General features: G+C 39.4%; 1 protein-coding gene across 1 annotated transcript in view; it reads left to right on the top strand.

Annotated features, from left to right (window-relative positions):
• apeh (acylaminoacyl-peptide hydrolase) overlaps window positions 1-23823 on the top strand; it is a 90239-nt gene that overhangs the window by 53453 nt on the left and 12963 nt on the right. The window contains exons 15-19 of the mRNA XM_041190865.1: window positions 302-440; window positions 3285-3368; window positions 5473-5553; window positions 8994-9082; window positions 22776-22966. Coding sequence (XP_041046799.1) covers window positions 302-440; window positions 3285-3368; window positions 5473-5553; window positions 8994-9082; window positions 22776-22966 — 584 coding nt within the window. The remainder of the gene's footprint in view (window positions 1-301; window positions 441-3284; window positions 3369-5472; window positions 5554-8993; window positions 9083-22775; window positions 22967-23823) is intronic.

The following is a 23823-nucleotide window of genomic DNA, read 5'->3' as shown; positions in this document are numbered from 1 at the left end:
CATGATCTAATGTATAGCACTCCTACAAGTTTCTGTGTAGTTAGTTAGTGGTAGGAGTGCAGTTTTTTCTTTAGAAATTGTTGCAAGATTAATAGAATCCTCTGCTGCAACCTCCCCCCCCCCCCCCCCCCCCCCCCGGCAATCTCCTGCTCCCATGGATGTCGCACTAATCACTTTAGAACTTTACAAGGAATAGTTTCTTTATTAATTCATTGGGCTACTTTTCAGGTGCATATTTAAGAAAATAGTAAATTAATGTAGAACTGTGAGATTTTATAAAGTGTTATTTCATTTTTCCTAGAAAGTGGGCTTTCTGCCTGCTGCAGGCAAAGAGCAAGGAATCACTTGGGTGGCACTAGATGAAGCTGAACCATTGCCAGGCATAGAGTGGAAAATCCTGACTTTCACACCGCCATGTGAACAGCAGAACCCTAAATTCCGTAAGTAGGGAAAGAAAAAACGACAGCAAGGAGCTCTATATTCCAAAGCTTGTTTTCCATTTCATTACTCAACATAGCTTTTGGTTACCCTTTATTCTTCATTCATCTCTCCTCTCACTTCCCATTAACTGCTGGATCTTCTCCCTGTGCTTTTGGGTGCTAATAGGTGTTTTGGTCAGTGGCTGCCCTAATTAAAATATGTGTTCAGTAATCCTGTGAATAATGGACATCCAGGCAACAAAAATCCTGGGTTTAATCCTCACCTGTGCTGATCCTAGTTGGGCTGTCCCTGGGTTAGCATGTGCTATGATGGGGATCTCTGATATCAGATTTGTCTTTGGTGTTTGTTTTAGTCAACACTCTGTCAAACCTCACGCATGAATAATAGCAACTTTGGCAAGATTCCAGAAATCAAATGCCACCTGTAGAGCTCTATATCAGCATAGAGTCAACACCTTCAGGAAAAGTGGGAGGAAGTTGTGACAATTTATTGTTGTTGTTCATTAACAGAAAGGAAAAGGCCATTCCTGGGAAAACCACCCTTTATTCGGTTTCACTCTATACTGATGTAGGAGTCATCCTGGCACAGGCATGGTCTGAATGGCCAAATGTGCTGTATGCAGTTGCACATGTATGTAAGAATGTAAATGATTTGGGATTCAGTCAGATTTAGCCTAAATACGACATTGCTGACAGACTAAGTGAATGAAGGGCAAGAACATGGCAGATGGAATACAATGTGAATAAGTTTGAAGTTATTCTCTTCGGTAGAAGAAACAGAAAGGCAAAGTGTTTCTTAAATTGAGAGAGGTTAGAGGTGTTGAGTCCAAAGGGACTGGGTGTCCCTGTTCATGAGTCACCAAAAGCTTGCAGGCGCAGCAAGCAATTAGGAAGGCAAATAGTCTGTTGGCCTTCATCGCAAGGGGATTTGAATACAGGAGTAAAGATGCCTTGCTGCAATTGTATAGGGCCTTGGTGAGACCACACCTGGAGTATTGTGTACAGTTTTGGTCTCCTTATCTGTATGTACTTGCCATAGAAGCAGTGCATTGGAGGTTCACCAGACTAATCTGTAGGATGGCAGGATTGTCTTCTGAGGAGAGATTGAGGAAATTGGGACTGCATCCTCTAGAGTTTTGAAGAATGAGAGGTGATCTCATCAGAACTTAGAAAATTCTAATAAGGCCTGACAGGGTAGATACGGATAGGACATTTCTCTTGGCTGGCGAGTATAGAACCAGGTGACACTGTCTTAGAATAAGGGGCAGGTCATTTAAGACTGAAATAAGGAGAATTTCTTCACTCAGAGGGTGGTAAATCTTTGGAATTCTCTACGCCGGAGGGCTGTGGAAGCTCAGTCATTCGGCATGTTCAAATCAATAGATTTCTGGATACTATAGATATCAGGGGATAGTGGGAAAAAGGGCGTAAGAGGAAGATAATCAGCCATGATCGGTTTAGATGGCAGGGGAGGCTTGACGTGCCAAAAAGCAGTCCATGTCCAAATGCAGCAAGACCTGGACAATATCCAGGCTTGGGCTGACAAGTGGCAAGTAGCATTCGTGCCACACAAGTGCCAGGCAATGACCATCTCCAACAAGAGGGAATGTAACCATCACCCCTTCACATTCAATGGCATTATCATCACTGAATCCCCCACTATCAACATCTTGGGGGTTACCATTGACCAGAAACTGAACTGGGAAAGCCATGTAACTACTGTGGCTACAAGAGCAGGTCAGAGGCTAGGAATCCTGTGGCGAGTAACTCACCTCCTGACTCCCCAGAGCCTGTCTGCCATCTACAAGGCACAAGCCAGGAGTGTGATGGAATACTCCCCACTTGCCTCGATGAGTGCAGCTCCCACAACACTCAAGAAGCTTGATGCCATCCAGGACATAGCAGCCTGCTTGATTAGCACCACATCCACAAACATTCACTCACTCCACCAACACACAGTAGCAACAGTGTGTACCATCTAAAAGATGCACTGCAGGAATTCACCGAGGCTTCTTAGACAGCACTTTCAAACCCACAACCATTACCATCTAGAAGGGCAAGGGCAGCAGATAGATGGGAACACCACAACCTGGAAGTTCTCCTCCAAGTTACTCGCCATCCTGACTTGGAAATATATTACCGTTCCTTCACTATCGTTGGGTCAAAATCCTGGAACTCCCTCCCTGACAGCACTGAGAGTGTACCTACACCACAGGGACTGCAGCAGTTCAAGAAGGCAGCTCACCACCACTTTCTCAAGGGTAACTAGGGATGAGCCCTAGTTGACCCAGCCAGCGAAACCCACATCCTGTGAATTAATTTTTTTTTAAATGGCCTGCTGCTCCTATTTCCTTTGTTCCTACGTTAACTCATTAAAAACTGAGGAACCAGAGAGCTGCTTGCCAAGTTGGACTAATTTTTCTCTGAATTTTTGACTTTGCAAGTGCTTGCACTTCCTTATAAAAGAGGTTGCTTTGTTAAACACTCAATGGATGTGTTTGATCTGAATTGCTTTCTGATGGTAGAAATTATGTTCAATTGGTAACATATTCTTTCTACCCCAGCATTTGCTCCCAATTTGTTGCACTATTTCAGTTTCCCTCCAGAAACCCAACGTTGCTGTCTGACGTTAATCTGACAACAGCAGAAAGTTCCCAATTTCAACTATGCAATTGGCCAGCTTGAATTTGAAGTGTCAAGGCTCTTGTGTTTTGCTTTGTACCCTTTCAGCTTAATCTGTTGCATATGCAGGAGAGGCAGCTGACTGCTGGAATGATTTCTGGTGCTGCTGATTATGTGCTGTTGTACCTTCCTTTTCAGTTGTTTTTTATCCTTTTCATTCAGGTGAGATGGATTTTGAAGGTATCCTATTGCTGCCGGGAGAGAAGAAGGAAAGTGTTTCGCCTCCATTAGTTGTTTGGCCACATGGTGAGTTAAAATGATTGTGAAATGCTCTGTAATGAATTATCTGAAATGGAACTGTATAGTGTGAGTCGGGCATATGGTATTGAAGAACCACTAAAACTGACCCTTATTAATTCCTGATCAGCTGTTCACTGGTATTAACTCACCACTGTGCAGTAATGACTGGTTTTTAGACTTTTATTGCATAATTGAATTACTTTTAAATAAGAATTTGATTGAATCTGATCTGCCTCCCATCACAGACCTGACTTGAGCAGACACTGCAAACACAGCAAGTCAGCCAGCATCCAAAAGAAGAAGAAAAGCTAACACTTCAGGTTGGAACCTGATAAAGGGGTTCCTCTAGAAATAGTCATTCTTTCTCTTTTGTATACTGACTGACCCACTCTGTAATTGCAGCATTATTTTTGTTGTTACACTTCCAATATTTGTGATATATTTCCCTTGTACCCCTTTCTTTGTTTTCTTTGAATATTTTTAAAAAGCAAAATACTGCAGATTCTAGAAATCTGAAAGAAAAACAGAAGTTTCTGGAAATACTCAACAGCTCTGGCAGCATTTGTGGAGAGAGAAACAGAATTAACATTTTGAGTCCAATTTGACTCTCTTTGGAACTGGGGAGATGTAGAAATATGACAGCTTTTATGCTGTTGAGAAAGGGGGAGGGGCAGGTAGAACAAAATCCAAGGCCAGGGATAGGTTAGAGGGCAGGAGAGATTAAGTGACAAAGCTGTCATGAAACACAAGACAAAGGGAATGGTAATGATAGTATTGAAGACCAGAGCTTTGGTCTTTAATAGGTGTTGAAAGAAGAATTATTAACTGAAAGCGATATAACAGAATGTGCTATTTTGCTCTTCCTCTCATGCTCACATTTCTGTCCTCGGCCTGCTACAATGTTCCAGTGAAGCCCAACGCAAGCTGGAAGTTCAGCACCTCATCTTACGATTAGCACTTTACAGCCATCTGGACTCAACATTGAGTTCAACAACTCCAAACCATGAACTCTGTCCTCCATTTTGAATTTTTTTCTCCAAGTGCCAGTTTGTATCTTGTTTTCATGTTTTTTGCTTTCAGACAACATTGAACCCTTTTTCTGCTATTAACACATAATGCTATTTTGCTTTCAGACAGTGCTGACCTTTATTCTGCTTTTTACACCTACTCTGGCCTAAAGCATTAGTCTTCAGTATTATCATTACCACTCCCTTTGTCGTGTGCTCTAAGACAGCTTTCTCATTTACCCTTTCCTCCCCTCTAAACTATCGCTGACCTCCTATTTTGTTCCACCTCACCCACTCCCCCCTTTTTCAACAGCATAAAACCCATCACATTTTTACCTCTCTCCAGTCCTGAAGAAGAGTCATATTGGACTCGAAACGTTAACTCTGTTTCTGTTTCCGCAGATGTTGCCAGACATGCTGAGGTTGAATATCGTGTTTGTTTATAGATAATTTTAAAGAGACTATTTGGTTTATTGGTATGTCTGCTGAATTTTAGCCTTACTACCGAGCCAGTCTCCAGCAGTAGACATAATTGCCAGTTTTATGCTGTCAATATTAAAAATAGGATGACTGAATTATTTGGAGTTGGTTAGTAAGTGTAATCCAGTGCAGAGGAACAAAAGTATTGGGAAATGGAGTAAAATATCACCAGAATAGATAAAGCCAGTTTCCTTAATTGGTTATAAAGGGGGCACTTCCTTAGAGTTATATTTGAATTGGTACGGTTGTAGCTTGATCCAAGTACAGTCAGTGTGTGAATTAGGACCAGAAGTAGGTCACTGTGCAAAGTTGTTTCTTTTAAACTTCCATTGGATGTTAATTAATTGTCAAATGCTTTTATTTTTGCACTTGACATGAGAGGTTTAACTCTTTTACTTCTGTTCTTTTGAGTATGCGGTATCAGTATTGAGCTATACTGAATAAAGTCAGCCTAGTCAGACCTTTGTATGCTGGCACTGGTCTGTAGCTGCTTTGGACACTTCCAATCCCCTCTCTCCCCTCCTGTTTCTCCCATACAAGAAATCCAAAATTAGAGGAACAAAATCAGAGAAATGCATGCAGATCTGCTGGTGCTGTCTGACACGTGTGTTTTTCTTGTATAGGTGGACCACATTCAATTTTCACAGCAGAATGGATGTTGTATCCTAGCACACTCTGCAGGCTGGGATTCGCTGTGCTACTCGGTAAGTAGTGCACATGACTAACTTGCTGTCCTCTTACAAGGGCTGAGGTCATATTCCAATGGTAAATTGTAAATTATCTTCCCAATCATTGCTGCGTGGTGTCCTTGGGATGGTGCTGAGTCCAGAGGCTGAGTGTAGAGGAGGAGTTCTTACACATGTGAGGAGGGAAAAATTAAATAGGCAAGTTAACCACATTACTCATGTTCACCTCTTTCTTACTGACCATTGAAGATCAGTTGGGGTCAGATTATTTGACAGGTGGTCTCAGATTGGAGTGTCTTCTGATAGAGGTACAGTTTAAAAAAGGGGTTTATAAATTAATATTACAGTAGAGCAGATAAAGTATAGGCAAGGTTTTTGATCAAATATAAAGCATTTTCTTGATTACATATAGTTTGTACCTGTTTTCCTATATTTCTTTGAAGGAGTGCACTTGTCTGGTGTAAGGGGGATCTGGGGACAGGTGGAGAGGGCAAAACGGAGTAGGACCCTGTTATGGTGTCTAAATCACAAGATTGTGTTATATTTGAGAGAGTGTTATCACAATCTTCTTTCAAAAGTCGCAAGCGAGTAGCCAGAACAATAAAACAAAATGAGGACAAATCAGTTCAAATAAATAAGATCTTTTTTCCCGTAACTGAAATGTGAATATATACTTATATATTATATATACACTCAGTCATTATTGAATGGATGGATGCGTTTTCAGGAATCAGTTATTTTTAACTGTTCACATTTAGTCCTCACCTCTCCCTTTGCTAGTTATAGGATGTTTTAAAGTTGTGTCAAACTTAGAGAAGTTGATTTTTTTTGCTGTCTTCAAATATCTCAGCAATTGTTCTAGGTATTGGATGACTATGGGATAATGGTAGTGGCCCAGTCTTGTTGTCACAGTAGTCATCATCATCTTAGGCTTGCTGGCCGTCTCGAGGGTTTGGATCTGTTTCACTGCCAATATTTCATCATCAATTGTAACTTTTTGGGCGTCAATATTGAGCCAGGCATTGATGTCGTCAATATCTAATTCGGCTCCAAGTATAGAACTAACATTTTAGATTGTGTTCATTGAATCCATCATAGTCCACAACTCTTTTCTCGACCTCAATATTTCTCCTTCACTGAAGTGTTCGGAATCCTCCTTGTCGTTGCTATTGATTACCGTGTTAAATATGGCACCCACAGCATGTCTCTAGGAATTTTTGATCTAGCCGATTATCACATCTTGCTGGGCATGGACGCATTAGTAAAATTCCCTTTTTCATGTTGAATTTCTTCAGGCAAGTTGATACGTTATCTCACTGTCCACCATTCCGTTGATCACTTCTCTTCTGTAGTAATGTTTGATGGTCTAAACAATGCCTTAGTCAAGAGGTTGAATTTTGGTGTTGTGTTTTTTGGTATTTAGTCACATTTGTTGCTCACATTTCCTATTACCAGGTTCACTATGGGCGTGCAGGGCAGTTGTCAAGAAGATAGCTATCTTTGGTAATTTGTTCTGTCTGTTTTTGTTTTCTGACATTTTGTATCAATTTATTGTGGAACCAGTCTTTGAAAATTGATGGTGTCATGCGGGCATTGGCACAACTTAAGTCTTTGCATGTTAGTGATTTTAGGTTTAGATGATGGAAGCATGACAAGTGGAATCAGCTTGTGCAGACCAGTTTTGTTGAAGCAAAAGAAGAATATCAACCTTGCTTTTATCTGTTTACATCCAGACATTTTGTTGGCGGTGCATTTACTTACTAGCATTTTCTTTGGTAACGTTTTATAGTATAGGTCTGTCCCACGGTTGTGGATTTGTTCTTCAGTTTATCCCCCTTAGTGTAAAATCTTCTTCCATTCAGCAGGCAATGATGTTGCGATTGGCTTGTCCAAGGACAGTTGTTCTCCTCTTAAAGTAACTTGTGAAGTGCCAAATCTGTTTTTCAATCTTGCTAACTATCCTTTGCTGGCTCAAAACTCTACTGGAGCATTGATATTTCATCCACTTGGTGGCAAAACTTCTTAATATGTGCTTGAAAAACAGGATGCAATTACACCCTTCGCTGTCTGCTGGGTGGGCTACACAAAGGTCTTTTGATGGCATTTCAGGCTTTCTTACTTGGACATATTCATCTGTCTCTATCGACATCCTTTTCAATTTCTCTGCTTATGTCAACCACAAAACATTGATTCTGCAATCCTCATGGATGTTTGTGTAGCGCCTTCCCTGATCTGGGTGATGATTTTCAATTTCTTAGTGATGGCGTAAGATGTTTTCTTTCATGATTCAGTACACATTTTGCATTAATTATGTGGATATCAGTACAACTTTGACCTGTAATTATACAGAGAAAAATTATGTATTAATTAGTTATGAGGCTGCCATTTCATTGGTTGGTTCTAAATCATTTGTTGCAATTGTACTTTAATAATGTTCTGAAAATGTGTCCTGGAAAGCTAAATTTAAATGAAAAATTTTGAGGTCCAAGATGGATCCATTTAATACTGAGTTCAATGCTATGACAGATTGCATTATAACTAGATCCCAGTGTATTAATTTAAATTTTGGATTTCCAGCATCTGCAGTTTTTTGCTTTTATATTAATTTAAAGTAATTTTTCTCCAATTCTTGAAATGGAAATACTTATTTCAGGTCACCTCGGGTAGCCTGGCTTCAGCTGACCAGCATTGCTAATAGCCATGCTGCCTTTAAGTTCTCAGCTGTAAAAGCTCAATACCCATACCAATAGATTTTTGATTCACAAGGGAGTCAAGGATTATGGAGGGCAGACAGGAAAGTGGAGTTAAGACCACAATCAGATCAACCATGATCTTATTGAATGGCAGAGCAGGAATGGCCTACTTCTGCTCTTAAGTCCCACGTTCCTATGTACCAACAGAGGCTTGAGTCCTTTTAGAAATAAAGTGCAGTTCTTCAGAGTTAAGAACTGGAGTGGGATTGATGGCAAGTGTCAGATGGTATAGTGAAAAAAGCCATAACCGCATATGCTACGTCTGTGCTCATTGGATTTCAGTGACCGTAAACAACATAATTGATTCACTTTACAGTGAACAGTAAATGTAGCAAAAATTCCCTTATGACCCACGGTATCAGAGTGAAGCGTTTATTTTGTAGAATGAGTTGCTTTACAGGGCTTGTGGGGGCTTGATTCCTGCACTGTTAAGGGTGAAAGAGGAAAATGTTGGAGATACACATTGGGCCCATCAGAATCTGAAAAGATAGGTTTTCATTTTGGCTGCAGACCCCCTCATTCATACTAATGAAGCGTTTCTTGTCCGCTCCCACCACCCCTGAAATAGAGGTCAGTTCGCTTAACTGCTGAGATGTAGGTGGAGTATATTTCCAACTCTTTCTGCTTATATTTGAATTCCAATATTTTCAGATTTCCTTTCTATTCTCCACCATGCAGACTAATCTTACTGACACTATTTTACAGTAAATTACAGAGGCTCCACTGGCTTTGGACAGGACAGTATCTACTCTCTGCCTGGAAATGTAGGAAGCCAAGATGTAAAAGATGTGCAGGTAATGAACTGTTCAGCTCAGATAATTTATGCATAAATAGATGCTGGCTCACTATTCTTGGAAAATTAACGAACCATACTGCAACTGACAAAGGACAGTTTTGGGCTGGCAATTGGGAATAAACTGAGAAGCTTGTTTACCATCAGAGTTGTTTATTGCTTATGTCCAAGTCAAGCAACAGTGTTAAAATCTTTGCATAGTAGAGTTGCCCAGCAAATAAAAATGTCTGAGAAGGTGACTCTCAAGCTGAAAGTTATTTATTGATTTGAGTCACAGGGCCATCTGTCACTCAAACTATATTGTTGAGTTTCATTTATTTATTTGTTCAAAAGTAGCATTATAACCTGGTTGTGGGAAGAATGTATGAAGCTAATAGCACTTACAAAAAGGAACTAATTTTTCTGAGCCTTAGTGGGGGCGATTTCTAAGTCTCAGAGCCATCTCTCTGATATTTTTTATTATATTACGATGCCCAGAATTTCAAAGCTATCTTTGCAGATAAGTTACACAGGGTTCTAATGACCTATTTTGTTTTGCTGTATAATCCAGTCATCTTGAGATGTATCTCAGTGCATAAAATTATTAAAATTCTGGTAGGGAAGGTGTCCATTGGTGCATGGTGTGTCTGCCCCAGTCTTAGCTTTCCCACCAGAGCTATCCATCCTAACCCCACTCCTGCCTACCTATTGCAAGATCAACCGGCACTTGTGTACAATGGTGAGCGATTGCTAAGGTGCTGTCTTTCAGATGTGGCATGAAACCAAGCCTATATTTGTGTTTTGAGCAATTCTATGACATTCACTACGCAGAGGAGTGAGAGTTCTCCTCAGGTCCTGCCCAACAAAATTCTTCCCTAACAGTATAACTGGTTATTTTGTTTGCTGTATGTGAGACCATTCTGCTGAATTTGCCTCCTCTTAACAAGATTGAATTTTCAAACTACTTCATGTATGATTAATTTTGAATATCCTGAAAATATAAGGAACCATGTAAATGCGCAAATGTTGAAATATACACCAGGCCTGTCAATAAATAACCCTTCAATTCCTCAGCTTACCTATTTCAGTAAATACAGCACTACTTTAAGTTTCTCATCATAAATATATCCTTTGATCGTTCTGAATCTGTACTGCACTTTTTCATGGCTCCAATACCTTTTCGAAGTGGGGTGACCAAAACTCCAACTACAATGAAAAATATCTTGTTCCAATTTTTCACCTGTTCCTTTCTTTATCTTTTAATATCTCTACATATAAAACAGAAATCCAATTTGCCTTTTGTGTATTTTCTTAATTTACAGTAGTGGTAGGGGACCGTATATTGAGGGGGTTGACACTATTCTCTGCAGCAAAGAGTGAGAGTCCAGACAGCCATGTTTGCCTGCGTGGCATCTGCTTACGGCTGGAGAGGAACTTGCAGTGGAAGGGGGAGAATCTGGTTGCCATGGTCCATGTAGGTACCATCGACATAGATAGAACTAGGAAAGGGGTTCTGCATGGAGAGTATGAGGAGCTAGGTACTAAATTGAAAAGCAGAACCTCAAAGGTTATAATCTCTGGATTATTACCTGAGCCACTTGCAAATTGGCATAGGGTACATAAAATTTGAGAGATGAATATGTGGCTCAAAGACTGGTTGGGCGAAATGGGTTCCAGTTTGTGCGGCACTGGCACCAGTACTGGGGAAAGTGGGGGCTGTACCGTTGGGACGGTCTACATCTGAACACCGGTCCCAGCACAGTTCTTGGGAACTGCATAACTAGGGACGTAGAGAGGATTTTAAACTAAATAGTGGGGCCAAGGGATCAAATGTGGAAAGATGTGGTATATCAAAGAGTAGAGACAAGATAAGAGAGGAAAATAGTAACATGGGAAATAAGGGTTGGAGAATGGCAGGAAGGGACAGAGAAAAGCCTATGAATGCACCAACAATCAAGACTAGATGTTACAAAGGTAACAAAGTCAAAACTATAGGCTCTGTATCTGAATACATTAAAGTAGCATTCATAGCAAAGCAAAAAATTGAAAGCATACGTTCTAGTAAATAAATATGATCTGATAGCCATTACAGAGACGTGGCTAGAAGATGACGAGGATTGAGTCCCAAATGTTGAGGCGTATATGACATTCAAGGAGAATAGGAAGCTAGGTTAAGGTGGAGGGGTAGCGCTGTTAATCAAGGGTGGCATTAATGGAATAGTTAGAGATGATCTTGGTTCAGAAGATCAGGGTATAGAATCAATTTGGGTGGAGATGAGGAATAGTAGGGGAAAGAAGTCACTAGTGGGAGTGGTCTACAGGGCCCCTAACACTCACCACAATGTGGGACAAAGTATACAAGAAGAAATATTGGGTGCTTGTGATAAAGGGACAGCAATAATGGGTGACTTTAATCTACATATAAACTGGAAAAATCAGTTTGGCAGCAGTAGCCTGGATGAGTTCAAAGAATGTTTTCAAGATAGCTCCTTGGAGCAGCAGTTTCTGGGACCAATCAGAGAGCAGGTTACATTAGACTTGGTATTGTGTAATGTGGCAGGACTAATTATTGATCCTAGATAGCAGTGACCACAATATGATTGAATTTTACATCCCGTATGAAAGGGGGAAGAGTGGTAAGACTAGTATTTTACACTTAAATAAGGGCAACTATCTGGGCATGAAAGCTCAGCTAGTTGAAGTTTACTGGGATAGTAGACTAAGGGATAAATCAATAGAGAAGCAGTGGCAGACATTTAAGGCGTTATTTCAGAATAATCAGAATAAGTATATCCCTACTATAAAGAAAAATTCTAAAGGGAGGACCCACCATCTGTGGTTAACTAAAGAAGTTAGGGAAAGCATCAAACTTAAGGAAAAAGCATTTAACTGCACAAAGATGAATGGCAGGTCAGATGACTGGTCAGAATATAAAGAATGGTAGAGAATGACCAAAAGGTTAATTAGGAGAAAGAAATTAGAGTATGAGAGGAAGCTCGCTAGAATTGTAAAAACGGATAGCAAAAGTTTCTCCAGGTATTTAAACAGGAAAAGAGTAGGTAAAGTAAGTGGTCCTCTAGAGAGTGAGAATGGAGAGTTAGTAGTCGATAATAAGGAAATGGCAGGTGAAATGGACAAATATTTTGCTTCTGTCTTCACTATAGAGGATACAAAAAACATTCCAGTATTGCTGTAAATCAGGAGGTGGAGGGGAAAGAGGAACTTGGTGAAATTACAATCACCAGGGAAGTGGTACTGAGCAAACTGATGAAGTTGTGGGCTGACAAGTCTCCAAGTCCTGATGAACATCATCCTACGGTTAAACGAGGTGGCTAATGAGGTAGTAGATATTCTGGTGCTAATTTTCCAAAATTCCCTAGATTCTGGAAAGGTTCCATCAGACTGGAAAGTAGCAAATAAACCCCTCTATCCAAGAAGGGAGGGAGGCAGAAAACCGGAAACTTTACGGCAGTTGGCTTGACATCTGTTGTGGGGAAGGTGTTGGATTTGATCATTAGAGAAGTTATAGCTGGGCTCTTAGAAAAACACAAGGTAATTGGGAAGAGTCAGCATGGTTTTTGAAAGGGAAATCATGTTTAACCAATTTATTAGAGTTCTTTGAAGGAGTAACGTGCTGTGGATAAAGGTGAGTCTGTAGACGTACTGTACTTGAGTTTCCAGAAGGCATTTGGTAAGGTGTCACATCAAAAGTTATTGCGGAAAATAAAAGCTTATGGCATATGGGGTAACATATTAGCCTGGATAGAAGATTGGCTGGCTGGCGGAAAACAGAGTATGCAGAAATGGGCTTTTGTCTGATTGGCAGGATGTGATTAGTGAGGTCCCACAGGGGTCTGTGCTGGGGCCTCAACTTTTTACATCAATTATTTAAGTGAGGGGAGAGAAGGCATGGTAGCTAAATTTGTAGATGATACAAAGATAGGCAATAAAGCTTCTTGTGAAGAAGACACAAGGAGTTTGTAGACTGTAAAGAAAACATCATTCTTTTTCCAATATTACTATGGGATACTCTGAGGCAGGCTTGTGGGGTCTGTGTGTATGTTTGTGTGACTAAGGTAATTAAACTGAAGGCAGTCAGACTGTAAAGTTTAAATCATCAAAGGGATGTGTGAAAAAGCAGGCATTTTGAAGTGGAGATGAACAAGCCAAGATGGGATACAAGTAGGTACAGCATGAATAGGACTTTGCATTAGGAGATAAATGAGAAGTTAAATTTCAAAGAGAAAAGAAGGTAGTTTTACAACTGGCAAAGATCATAACTGAATATAGCAAAATTATTAAGTTTATTTTTCCTGAAAGTAGTGGCCATAAAGCCAACATGAAAGATTTTTATATTCTGGGAAAGGTAACTTCTAAGAAAGTTAATAACAACCGGCTTAAAGATGGAAGAGGAAAAAACATATTTAAGGAAAGATTAAAAACTGTATGGGGTGTGGCCATGTGATATTGAAGATTGTGCTGTGCAAGGACAAATCTGTGAAGTAAGCAGCCTCTAACCACCCCAGAGAAGTGTGTGTTTGTTCCAGAAAGCAAGGTGTTGTTACAAACCTTGGATTTTCCATTGTCGAGTGAGAAGGAGAAGAAATCCTGTGAAATACCTCCCCTATAGTGGGTGCTTTGCAGTAATATTACTGGATTTTTTTAATAGATTACAAATCTATTGGGACTAATGTCTGGAAAACGGTGCTTATTTGTGAGTCTAGCTAAGTAGAAATCTTTTTCAAAATGTAAGATAAATTTAACTGTGTATCTGTAATCTTGTGTCTTTAAGCTTTCTTTTAATAAATATTTTAATTTAATATTTAAAATCTCCAAAAGTAGTAGTGGAATCTTTACTTCTGACTTCAGTACACATACCTTCTCTTAAACACAAATTGCAAAATCATTGTGATAGCTTGACCAAGTTTCCCTTGGAGGTTTGGTCGGCCCAGCAATTATCACCTGCCTTATCATAACAAGACGGATATAGATAAATTGAGTGAGTGGACAAAAATCTGGCAGATGGAGTATAATGTGGGAAAATGTGAAGTTGTTCACTTTGGCAGGAAAACTAAAAAAGCAGAGTATTACTTAAATAGAGAACAGCTGCAGATTTCCAAAGTGCAGAGGGATCTATGTGTGCTTGTGCATGAGCCTCAAAAGTCAGTATACAGGTACAGCATGTAATCAAGAAGGCTATCCTTTATTACGAGAGGAACTGAACATAAAAGTGAGGATGTCACGCTTCAGTTGTACAGGGCAATGGTGAGACCACATCTTGAATACTGTGTGCAGCTTTAGTCATCTCATTTAAGGAAGGATGTAAATGTGTTGGAGGTGGTTCAGAGGAGATTTAGGATTGATACCTGGAATGAGCCAGTTGACTTTTGAAGATTGCTTGAACAGGCTGGGCTTGTTCCACTAGTCCACTAGAGTTCAGAAGAGTGAGAGGCGATTTGATTTAAATATATAAGATCCCAAATGTCCACAAGGTGGACAAGGAAAGGATGTTTCCTCTTGTGGGTGAGTCCAGAACTAGGGGGCACTGTTTTAAAATCAGAGGTCGCCCTTATAGGATAGAGATGAGGACAGTTTTTTTGAGGGTTGTGTGACTTTGGAACTCTGCCTCAGAAGGCAGTGGGAGTGGGGTCACTGAATATTTTTAAGGCAGAGCTAGATAGATTCTTGTTAGGGAAGGGAATCAAAGATTATCGGGGATAGATGGGAATGTAGAACTTGAAACAAACAGATCAACCATGGCAGGGCAGGCTCAAGGAGACAAATGGCCTAGTTTTCTCCTATTTTGTATGTCCTGTTTTTAAGAATCAGCATATCAATGCTCGTAGCTCTCCATTAGGCTACTTGCTGAGAACATGGCAGTTTAGCACATTTTTCAATTCTGTCACATCTTTCTAAAATGTAAATCTTTACATTTATCTACATTGAATTAGGTTTGCAACTACCTGCCCATTCTCCTATTCTGTCAGTGTACCAGCATTATTCTTCTGTTTTGCCATGCGTGCTGGTTTGGTATCATGAAATTTTGATATTGCATCCCCGATTAACATGACCAGATCTCTCATACATAAGAGAGTTTCCAACACCCATGGATGTGTTAATTTGTCGTGATTGCAAAGACAGATTTTAGTCCAGCTAACTAATTAGTCATTAATTACATAGCCGTCATGTTCTTTAAAAGCTCCACATGAGCATTTTCACTCGAAAGCCTTCATATGTTCTTGGAGTGAAGATTTATTACACAAGAAAAATCTTGTTGGTTGGTCATTCCTTATTTACTGTGCCGTAATAATTCAGATTCATTACATACTCATAACATATCTGTGGTTTTTAATATTGTTCTCCATTTTCAAAATGGAACCTTTAATTGTATGGATAAAGTAAACAAGAAATGAACACTCCACAAGGTTAAATGAGCCATAAACTGTATTTGAAATCGTTTTCACATTCAGTCATTCTCAGCAAGAAAATACCATAATGTGATTCATCACCAAGCAGTTCTTGTAATTGATTTTTCAAATGTACAAATATACAGATTTATCTTTTTCTTTAAGTCTATTTCTTGAGCAGTAAGAACAGCGCTTGAGCATGTTAATGTTAAAATGATCTATTGAACAACATTTTTTCTATCTAATCAAGCACCAACTCTGTCAAATGTTGTTAATGTCTTTGTGCTGTGCTTGATGCATTCATAATGTGTGAACTTAGCAAACATTGTAGTGCTGAATTATACCCACACTTTGGCTTCAGAAAAGCAAACAAAGATCCACCAATGTTATAACATGCTTGTACTGCAAACCAGAACATCCCAGGTTTGATTCCTGGTCTGCTCTAATTCAACTTATTTTACCTAGCATAGATGGAATATTACAGTTTATCTCAACATCCCTTGATTAAAGAGATTTGAATCAGCAATAGTTCTCACTCCTAATCACTATCCAGTGACTACTGATGGAATGTGTGTTTGGCATTAGATGAGGGCAGGTATATTTTCGGCTACTATAGGCTGCACAGTCGAATATCAGTTATTGCTTATAAATGAAGAATGGCCACAATTTGAGACGTTCAGGACAACATGTTCAGCCACTGCAGAGTAGCAATCACAAGGCTCATAGAATATTCAACTCTACAGCCAAAGCAGTAGAGTACAGGTCAAAAGAAATCATGCTCAAACTGTATACAGCTGTGGTCAGATAGCATCTAGAGTACTGTGTCCAGTTCTGGTCACTAATACACAATAGTAAAACTCAAACAGGGAAGGTGGTGCAAAGAAAAATCACAAATCTGATTCCTAATGTTAGGTGACTGATTTGTAAAGAAAATGGGAACAGTTGGCTTTTCAATCTCAAAAAGAGGCACTTGAGAGGTGAATCTTTTGAAGTATAAACAGTAGTAAACAACAGAAAAAGGGAATTTGGAAAATTACTTCAAACTGAATTGCAGGAGTATGTCAAGGGAGCACAGGTTCAGATTGTAGTGATTGATATCCTTGTAAGGAACATATCTTTTTATTTTCTGTTGGATTGTGGATTAAAATTACAATGGTTGCAGATTGAAAGACATGTCCACTGGATGAGAGATGCAGTCCTGGAACAGAGTGTGCCATGAAAGACAGGATGGTGCCGAAAAGGAGTGTTAGACCAAGGGTACTGCCTGACAACAGCATTTAATTGTCTCCTGACCAGGTGACCAAGGTTTTGAGAGAGAAGCAGTGCAACAGAATAGCTCCTAGGCTGAAAGGAACAAGATCTAAAACCTCTTTCTCCTGTGTGTGGAAGATTCCAGTAATTCCACAATAATAGCTGGCTGTTTGTTTTCTTCTCGTATCTCTTATAACCTGCTCTCTTTCTGAAAACCCCTGGCAAGAGGCAAAGGGGAAAATCACCGTTAGAGATATTGAAAGGCAAGTGCTGAACCAGTGAACTAAAATACAGAAAGTGCTGGAAGACCACCTTGTGTCATCAACAACTTAAATGAATTTGTAAGGCATCGATCAAAATCAGCCTATCGAATCCTGTAGTCCAGAATTGGTGCTATTGAACTGTTTTATCCCACCCTTAAAATCCATGTTTTTATGTTTCTTGTATATGTGTGTATTGGGATTTAAGAAGAGGGGAGAATTTAATTAGTGTTAGAAATTAGCAGTTCATGTTTCTTCTTTTGCCACAGGTTAACGACAGTTTGTTCAATAAACTGTTATTTACTTAAGTTTACAAACCTGGTGCTTGTATTCTGTTAACCTAAATTAAATAATTAGGTAGAATTAGGGCAATCTGATGGTCTGATCAAACTTTTTTCACATTTGTCACGGTTCAGGGAACAGTGGGGCTTGATATTACAGCGCACTATCCCCAGTCGGTCGTGATAATCCTGATGATCTTCACAGAGTGATTGGTATTTCTAATGGACTCCCCAATAGACTAGTGGAGTTGAAGAACATAAATCATTTTAGAACCAATTGGCTGTTCCTATGTTGGGATTGTAAGATCATCTTGAATGGTTGAGCAAAAATGGACTGAATGACCTTCCTGACCTGTAACAATAGATTCTTTATGCCAGTCTTCACAATGAAGGACTGCAACAATTACGGTAGTGGTAAATGGAGTTGGTTAATCCATAATGTTTAGGAGGTCAGATGGGATATATCCTAAAATTCTCTAGGAATTAGAGGAGGAACTGCTGATGTTTAGGTTGATACTTTTCAGTGCTCTATTAGAACTGGAGTACCAAAGAATAATAAATATGGGCTCAATATTCAAAAAGAATAAGAGACAAAGCTGGCAATTGAAGGCCAGTTTATCTAACACCTCTAATGGGATAAAATGTTTGAGGACTGTAAATGCAAATTTAAAGAGTACAAGCATCGTAGATGGCTGGGTAGCATGATTTTAAAAATATATGATTCCTTATAAATTTACTAGAATTTTTGGGGGCTGGTAACTCAATTAAGTTAATTCAGTAGATAATGTTTACTTTGGTTTTTAAAAGTCAGTAAACAAATATTTACATCAAGACAATAGGAAAAATTGTGGAATAGATGGAAAAATTATATGATAAAACTGCTCTGTAGCTAGGGATAGGTTTAGATACTTCTCTGTTCATAATGGCCCAGGATTTGCTGGAGCAGGGGCATCTCATGGCATGCCCTGTTAATTAAACTTGTTCCTGCATCCTTCAGCTTAAAAATGTTTTGCTCTCAAAGCTGCTGGAAGTGCGAGCTGACTGTGTTGCAGCGAGGGCAATGATTAGGCACTTTACAGCCTTCTGGACTGAATATTGAATTCAACAACTTTAGGTCTTGAGCTCCCTCCTCCATCCCCACCCCCTTTCTGTTTCTTCCCCCTTCCTTATGTTTTTTTTTCAATAATTTATATAGATTTTTCTTTTCCCACTTATTTCCATTATTTTTAAATCTTTTATCCTCCCCCACCCCCACTAGAGCTATACCTTGAGTGCCCTACCATCCATTCTTAATTAGCACATTCGTTTAGATAATATCACCAACTTCAACACCTCTGTGTTCTTTTGTCTGTGACATCTTTTGATGATCTGCTCCTATCACTGCTTGCTTGTCCCTACAATAACACCCCCCCCTCCACTTCTCTCCCCCCCCACCCCACCTTAAACCAGCTTATATTTCCCTCTCCTTGTAAAGAAAAATCAGTTCTGTTGAAGGGTCATGAGGACTCGAAACATCAACTCTTTTCTTCTCTGCCGATGCTGCCAGACCTGCTGAGTTTTTCCAGGTAATTCTGTTTTTGTTTTGGATTTCCAGCATCCGCAGTTTTTTGTTTTTATTTGGGACCTTGATGGACAACGGGACAAACAGGATGTGTCAATCAATTAGATTAAACTATTGAGAAATAAACAGAACGACAGAGAACGCAGTTGAATTCAATGTCACAGAAGGAGAAATAAAGAGGGAAAGATAGATTGGATCAATAGAGAGAAAAAACGACAAAGGAAAATCGATTTTTTAAAAATTTGTATATTTTTAAATCACCAACAACAATTCACAACCTTAAGGAATGAAATTCCCTGCTTTTAATTGTTCACTTTTTGGGCAAGAGATAAATTGGTAATAATAATTATCACATCTTCAAAATAATGCTTGCTCTGTTAATTACTAGACTTTGTGGCGAGTTTAATCATTAATACACCAGTGTAGTAACTTCATAAAATCATGGGGTGGCTAAGAGTAAGCTGTTGTATATGAAAAGCCAATGGCAGAGTAGTGCAAATAAACCAACAACCTGCTCCATAGAATTTGCTGACAAAATAATGGAGTATGAACAATGCATGCCTTTACTAAACCATAACTCATCTGGTGACTTGCGGCAAAGCAAAGATACCCCTATGTTATCACAATCATCACGAGTCACTAGACAAATGATACTTATCACACAATTATTTTGTCAGCAAATTCAATGAAGTAAGGAATCTAGTATATTTGTATTAAATTTACTGCTGACAAAAGTATATGTGCAACAAACAAGTAAAAGGGAAATTATCTTTGAAAAAACCTAGAACAGTTAAGCAGATGGACAAATATTACAGAAATACTTCAATGTTGATTTATGTAAGGCAGTGCATCTGAAAAATATGTAAAACATGAAAGGATTAGGGGGTGATCATTGACCATACCCTTAAAGCATCTAGTCAATGTGCAGTAGTTATCAGGTTTGGTCTTTCAGTTACTGAAAATGTATTTGGAGAGTATTGGATTGGAAATCAGAAAATGTTGGTCTAGATCTTTCGATCTCAGGATCATCAGAGACTGGACATATGACCAAAGATGTATGCCAGGAACCCACAGAAGTCCTGACACGCTGACCTCCGTGGGAATTGCCAGGAGAGTTTGAACTTCAGATGGATAATTCCCCTGTTACCTGAGACCCCCGCCCCATCCCATGAATGTACCTTATCCCTGAGTTAGTGTCGGGGACTTTGGACAGATCCGCAGTACCTACCTAGATAGTTACCCAGGAAATGTTAGATTAAAACCTAGTCTATCTCCTGGGTAACTATACAACTGGCATCCCAATCACTCTCACTGACCACATTTCCCATCCCCATCCACCAACCAACTACACCCCTGACCCTGCCCCCCTTGACCTGTGTACTTTTTTAAAAAAAGAGTATTTTGATAAATTTAGAATGATTTAATCTAGTTGCATGCATCCTAATTACTGGATCCCAAATTAACCCTTTAAACTGTTATAGTTTGTCAGAGATGTGATCATCAGGCAAAGAGTTTAGACACTGAATTTGCAAATAATACTAAAGTTTATTGAATAAACAATAAAACAAAACAACAATACACTTAAGCAATTAAACAAAAAGGTATACTTATCAATAATACAACAGACTTTGACTTCAAATGGATGGCCAATCCAGAAGAAGCAGTAAATGACCTCAACCCTTCTCACTGACAGGAATTCCAAAAGGAAACCACACTATCCAGGGCCCACGTCAACAGCAATTCGGCCTCTGTCTCTGAGAAAACACAATACAGGATCCCTTCACTTGGTGTACACAAGCAAGGTGGTTCCAGAGATTCTTTTTATACCTAATTCTGGCATACCCCCACCTTGATCCAAAGTTGTTGTTAATAGCCAATTGGTCAATAATGTAATCATTAATTTCATTGGATCTGTCCATCTGCACACATTGCTTTAAACAGACAATGGATTACTTCAATATGTGTTCCTTATCTCAGTATTGGACAGAATCTTTATTCATTAGGCCTGGCACTAGACCAGTCAACGACAGTGTATTCCAATAGGGGACTTGTCAGAATACTGCAGTTGCTTTCCACAGGCACTCACAAAACATGTTTAAATTGCAGATAGGGATGTTAGTAGAAGAACAGAAATAAATAAAACCAAACTCTTTTTAGCTACTTGATTAATTGCTTACCATCAATAAAAGAGTAATTGAGGTACTTCTAATAATCACCTGTTGCTGTCCAGTTGCTACTTTACAATACTAGAAGTTAGTGTACTGAAATGTTGCATCGTTTGGCAGCAGGTGTTCAAATCACAAAATGGCTCTTTTTAGATAAGGTGTTAGTACAAAATGGTGGCCTGATTTTGTTGGCCAATTGCAAAACACATCTGTTTACAAAAGCACCTAAAAATGGTTAAATTAAGCAGGCAACATCAATCCTTCTAAAATAAAATGTGAAATCTAGGCCAGCTTACACCTGGCCCGACCCAACTACCAGCCCCCTCCCCATCCTGCCTGACTACTCCTCCTGACATGACCACCACTCCATACCCAGACAACTGCTCCTGACCTCGTAACTAATTCCCAATCCGACTATCGGGAGGGCCTACCTCCCCTGACTATCCCGCGACCTGACTCCCTCCCCAACCCAACTAGCCATTCACCTAACTACCCACACCCACCTTCCAGCCGAATCTACTCGTCTATTCACCCATTCACTGATGTTCATTCTGGACATTTAAACTTACCATATGGCAGCTAGTGCCATAAAAAGAGTGCACCTCCTGTCTTCCTCCCGACTCTAGCCTGTTGCAGTGGAGTTCTTCAAGGGACCCCGCTCTCCACATTTCTGGAGAAGTTGGGCTCAGAAGACTTGGCAAAAATGCCGAGTGGCGTCAAGATGTGTAAAACCTCAAGTGGAGCAGCAATCAGATTATGACTGCTGCTCCTTGGAAGGTCTGGGCTGTTATCTAGATACTATGCAGATGAATGCATATAATTTTTGGCGACTGGATCTTAAAAAATGCAAATAGTTGAGGGAAGGTTCAGAGAAGAGTGACCAAGGTGATTACAGGTCTTGGGTATCAAATTTAGAGAAGGCTACTCAGTCCATCGAGTCCATACTGGCTCTCTGTGGAGCAATCCAGTCAGTCCCATTCCCCTGCTTTATCCCCCTAGCCCTGCAAGTTTACTTCTACCAAGTACCCATCCAGTTTCCTTTTGAAATCACTCATTGTCTCTGCTCCACTACCCTCATATCCAATGAGTTCTGAGTCATTACCACTTGCTGTGTAAGAAAGTTGTTCTTCACAAGCTCCCTGCATCTCTTGTCCAAAACCTTAAATCTGTATCTGCTAGTCCTTATACCATCAGTTAATGGGAACTGCTTTTCTTTGTCTATCTTAACTAAACCTGTCATAACCTTATACACCTCCAGAAAATCCCTCATCCCCTACAAACAAAATGATCTAACACTGGGAGAAGACTGAGGGGAGAGTACTTGCAGGTTTTTAAAAGAATGATAGGTATGGATGAGGTTGAAATAAGGAAGCTACTTAGCTTGAATATTGGGCATTTGAGGCCCAATTTTGTGCAGACCATGTTTTAACATTTGAAATCTCTGACTGAGTCGTAGAGCATTTTTGTTTAAATAATCAATGCATTTATTTCAAAAATAAATGTATTGAACTCAGAGTTAGGAAGACTGAAATCATCTGTAAAAGCAGATGTGTATATTCTCACAGGGCTGAGTTGAGTCTTGTCTTGCAATTGATTCGTTTTTCCACAGCTATATAAGGAAGGTAGTCATGGATTCAGTTCTATTACTATGCAAGACTCCTCTTGTTTGATATCCCTAATATGTAGCCATCCTGCTGTTGTAACATAACATAAATACATATCAAATAGCTTATTACACAGTTTTATGCTATTTAGTGTAATCAAAAGTTAAATGTTTACTTTCCTTTCAGTTTTCAGTAGAACATGTGCTGGATGAAAGATTAGCTGATGCTTCGAAGGCCTTCATAATTGGTGGCTCACATGGAGGTTTTATTGCTAGTCATCTGGTTGGACTGTATCCTGAATTTTACAAGGCCTGTGTGGCCAGAAACCCAGTCATTAATATTGCTTCTATGCTAGGAACAACAGATATCCCAGATTGGTGAGTACTAATTTCAAGGGGGAGGAAGAATGTCTCTTTTTTTAATATATGATGTTTTTCTTACAGTTGTTTCTTTAAAACCTTTTAAAGAAAGGATTTTTAATTATTTAGACAGAATTACAGCATTAATCACAAAACCCTATAAACTAAAATTTGACTGTTTCCACAATACATATTACTGCAGTTTCCTTACAAATCATTTACAATATATACAAGTTGATCTCCAATGGTGTTGCACTGGGGGCTGAGGTCAAGTGTAGTTTTTGGATGAAGTGAGGTTAGGAGATGAGGGTTAATTGGATCCTGCCATAGCCAGGTATTTCAGATCCTGTTTTGAAGTCAAAAGCAAAATACTGCGGATGTTGGAAATCTGAAACAAAAACTCAGCAGATCTGACAGCATCTGTGGAGAGAAAGACAGAGTTTACATTTCGAGTTCATATGACTCTTCTTCAGAACTAAAGAAAAGTAAAAATGTGGTGAAATAAATACTGTTTAAGGGGGAGGTGGAGCAGTGAAGCTGGATAAAAGACCAGCGATAGGTGGAGGCAAAGGAGAGATTGAAAAAGATGTCATAAACAAAAGGTCAAAGGGGTGTTGATAGGGCTGATACTGGCTAAATGAGGTGCTAATGGTGACATTAAGAGTAGAAAGCAGTTTGAGCAAGTGATAGATGGTCCTAGTGGGGACTGGGTGGGGGGAGGGGACTGTGTGGGAGAAAAGATCGAAATAGGTTAAAAAGTGGGGATAAAACAATGAATGGAAATAAATTTTTAATAATAATAGAAATAGGTGGGGGGAAACAATATATATGTTATATATATATAAATTTTAAAAGGGCATCAAAAAAGGGTGAGG

Source organism: Carcharodon carcharias, chromosome 7 (assembly GCF_017639515.1).
Source record: "Carcharodon carcharias isolate sCarCar2 chromosome 7, sCarCar2.pri, whole genome shotgun sequence".
Lineage (NCBI taxonomy): Eukaryota > Metazoa > Chordata > Chondrichthyes > Lamniformes > Lamnidae > Carcharodon > Carcharodon carcharias.
This window is presented reverse-complemented; position numbering and strand designations above follow the sequence as displayed.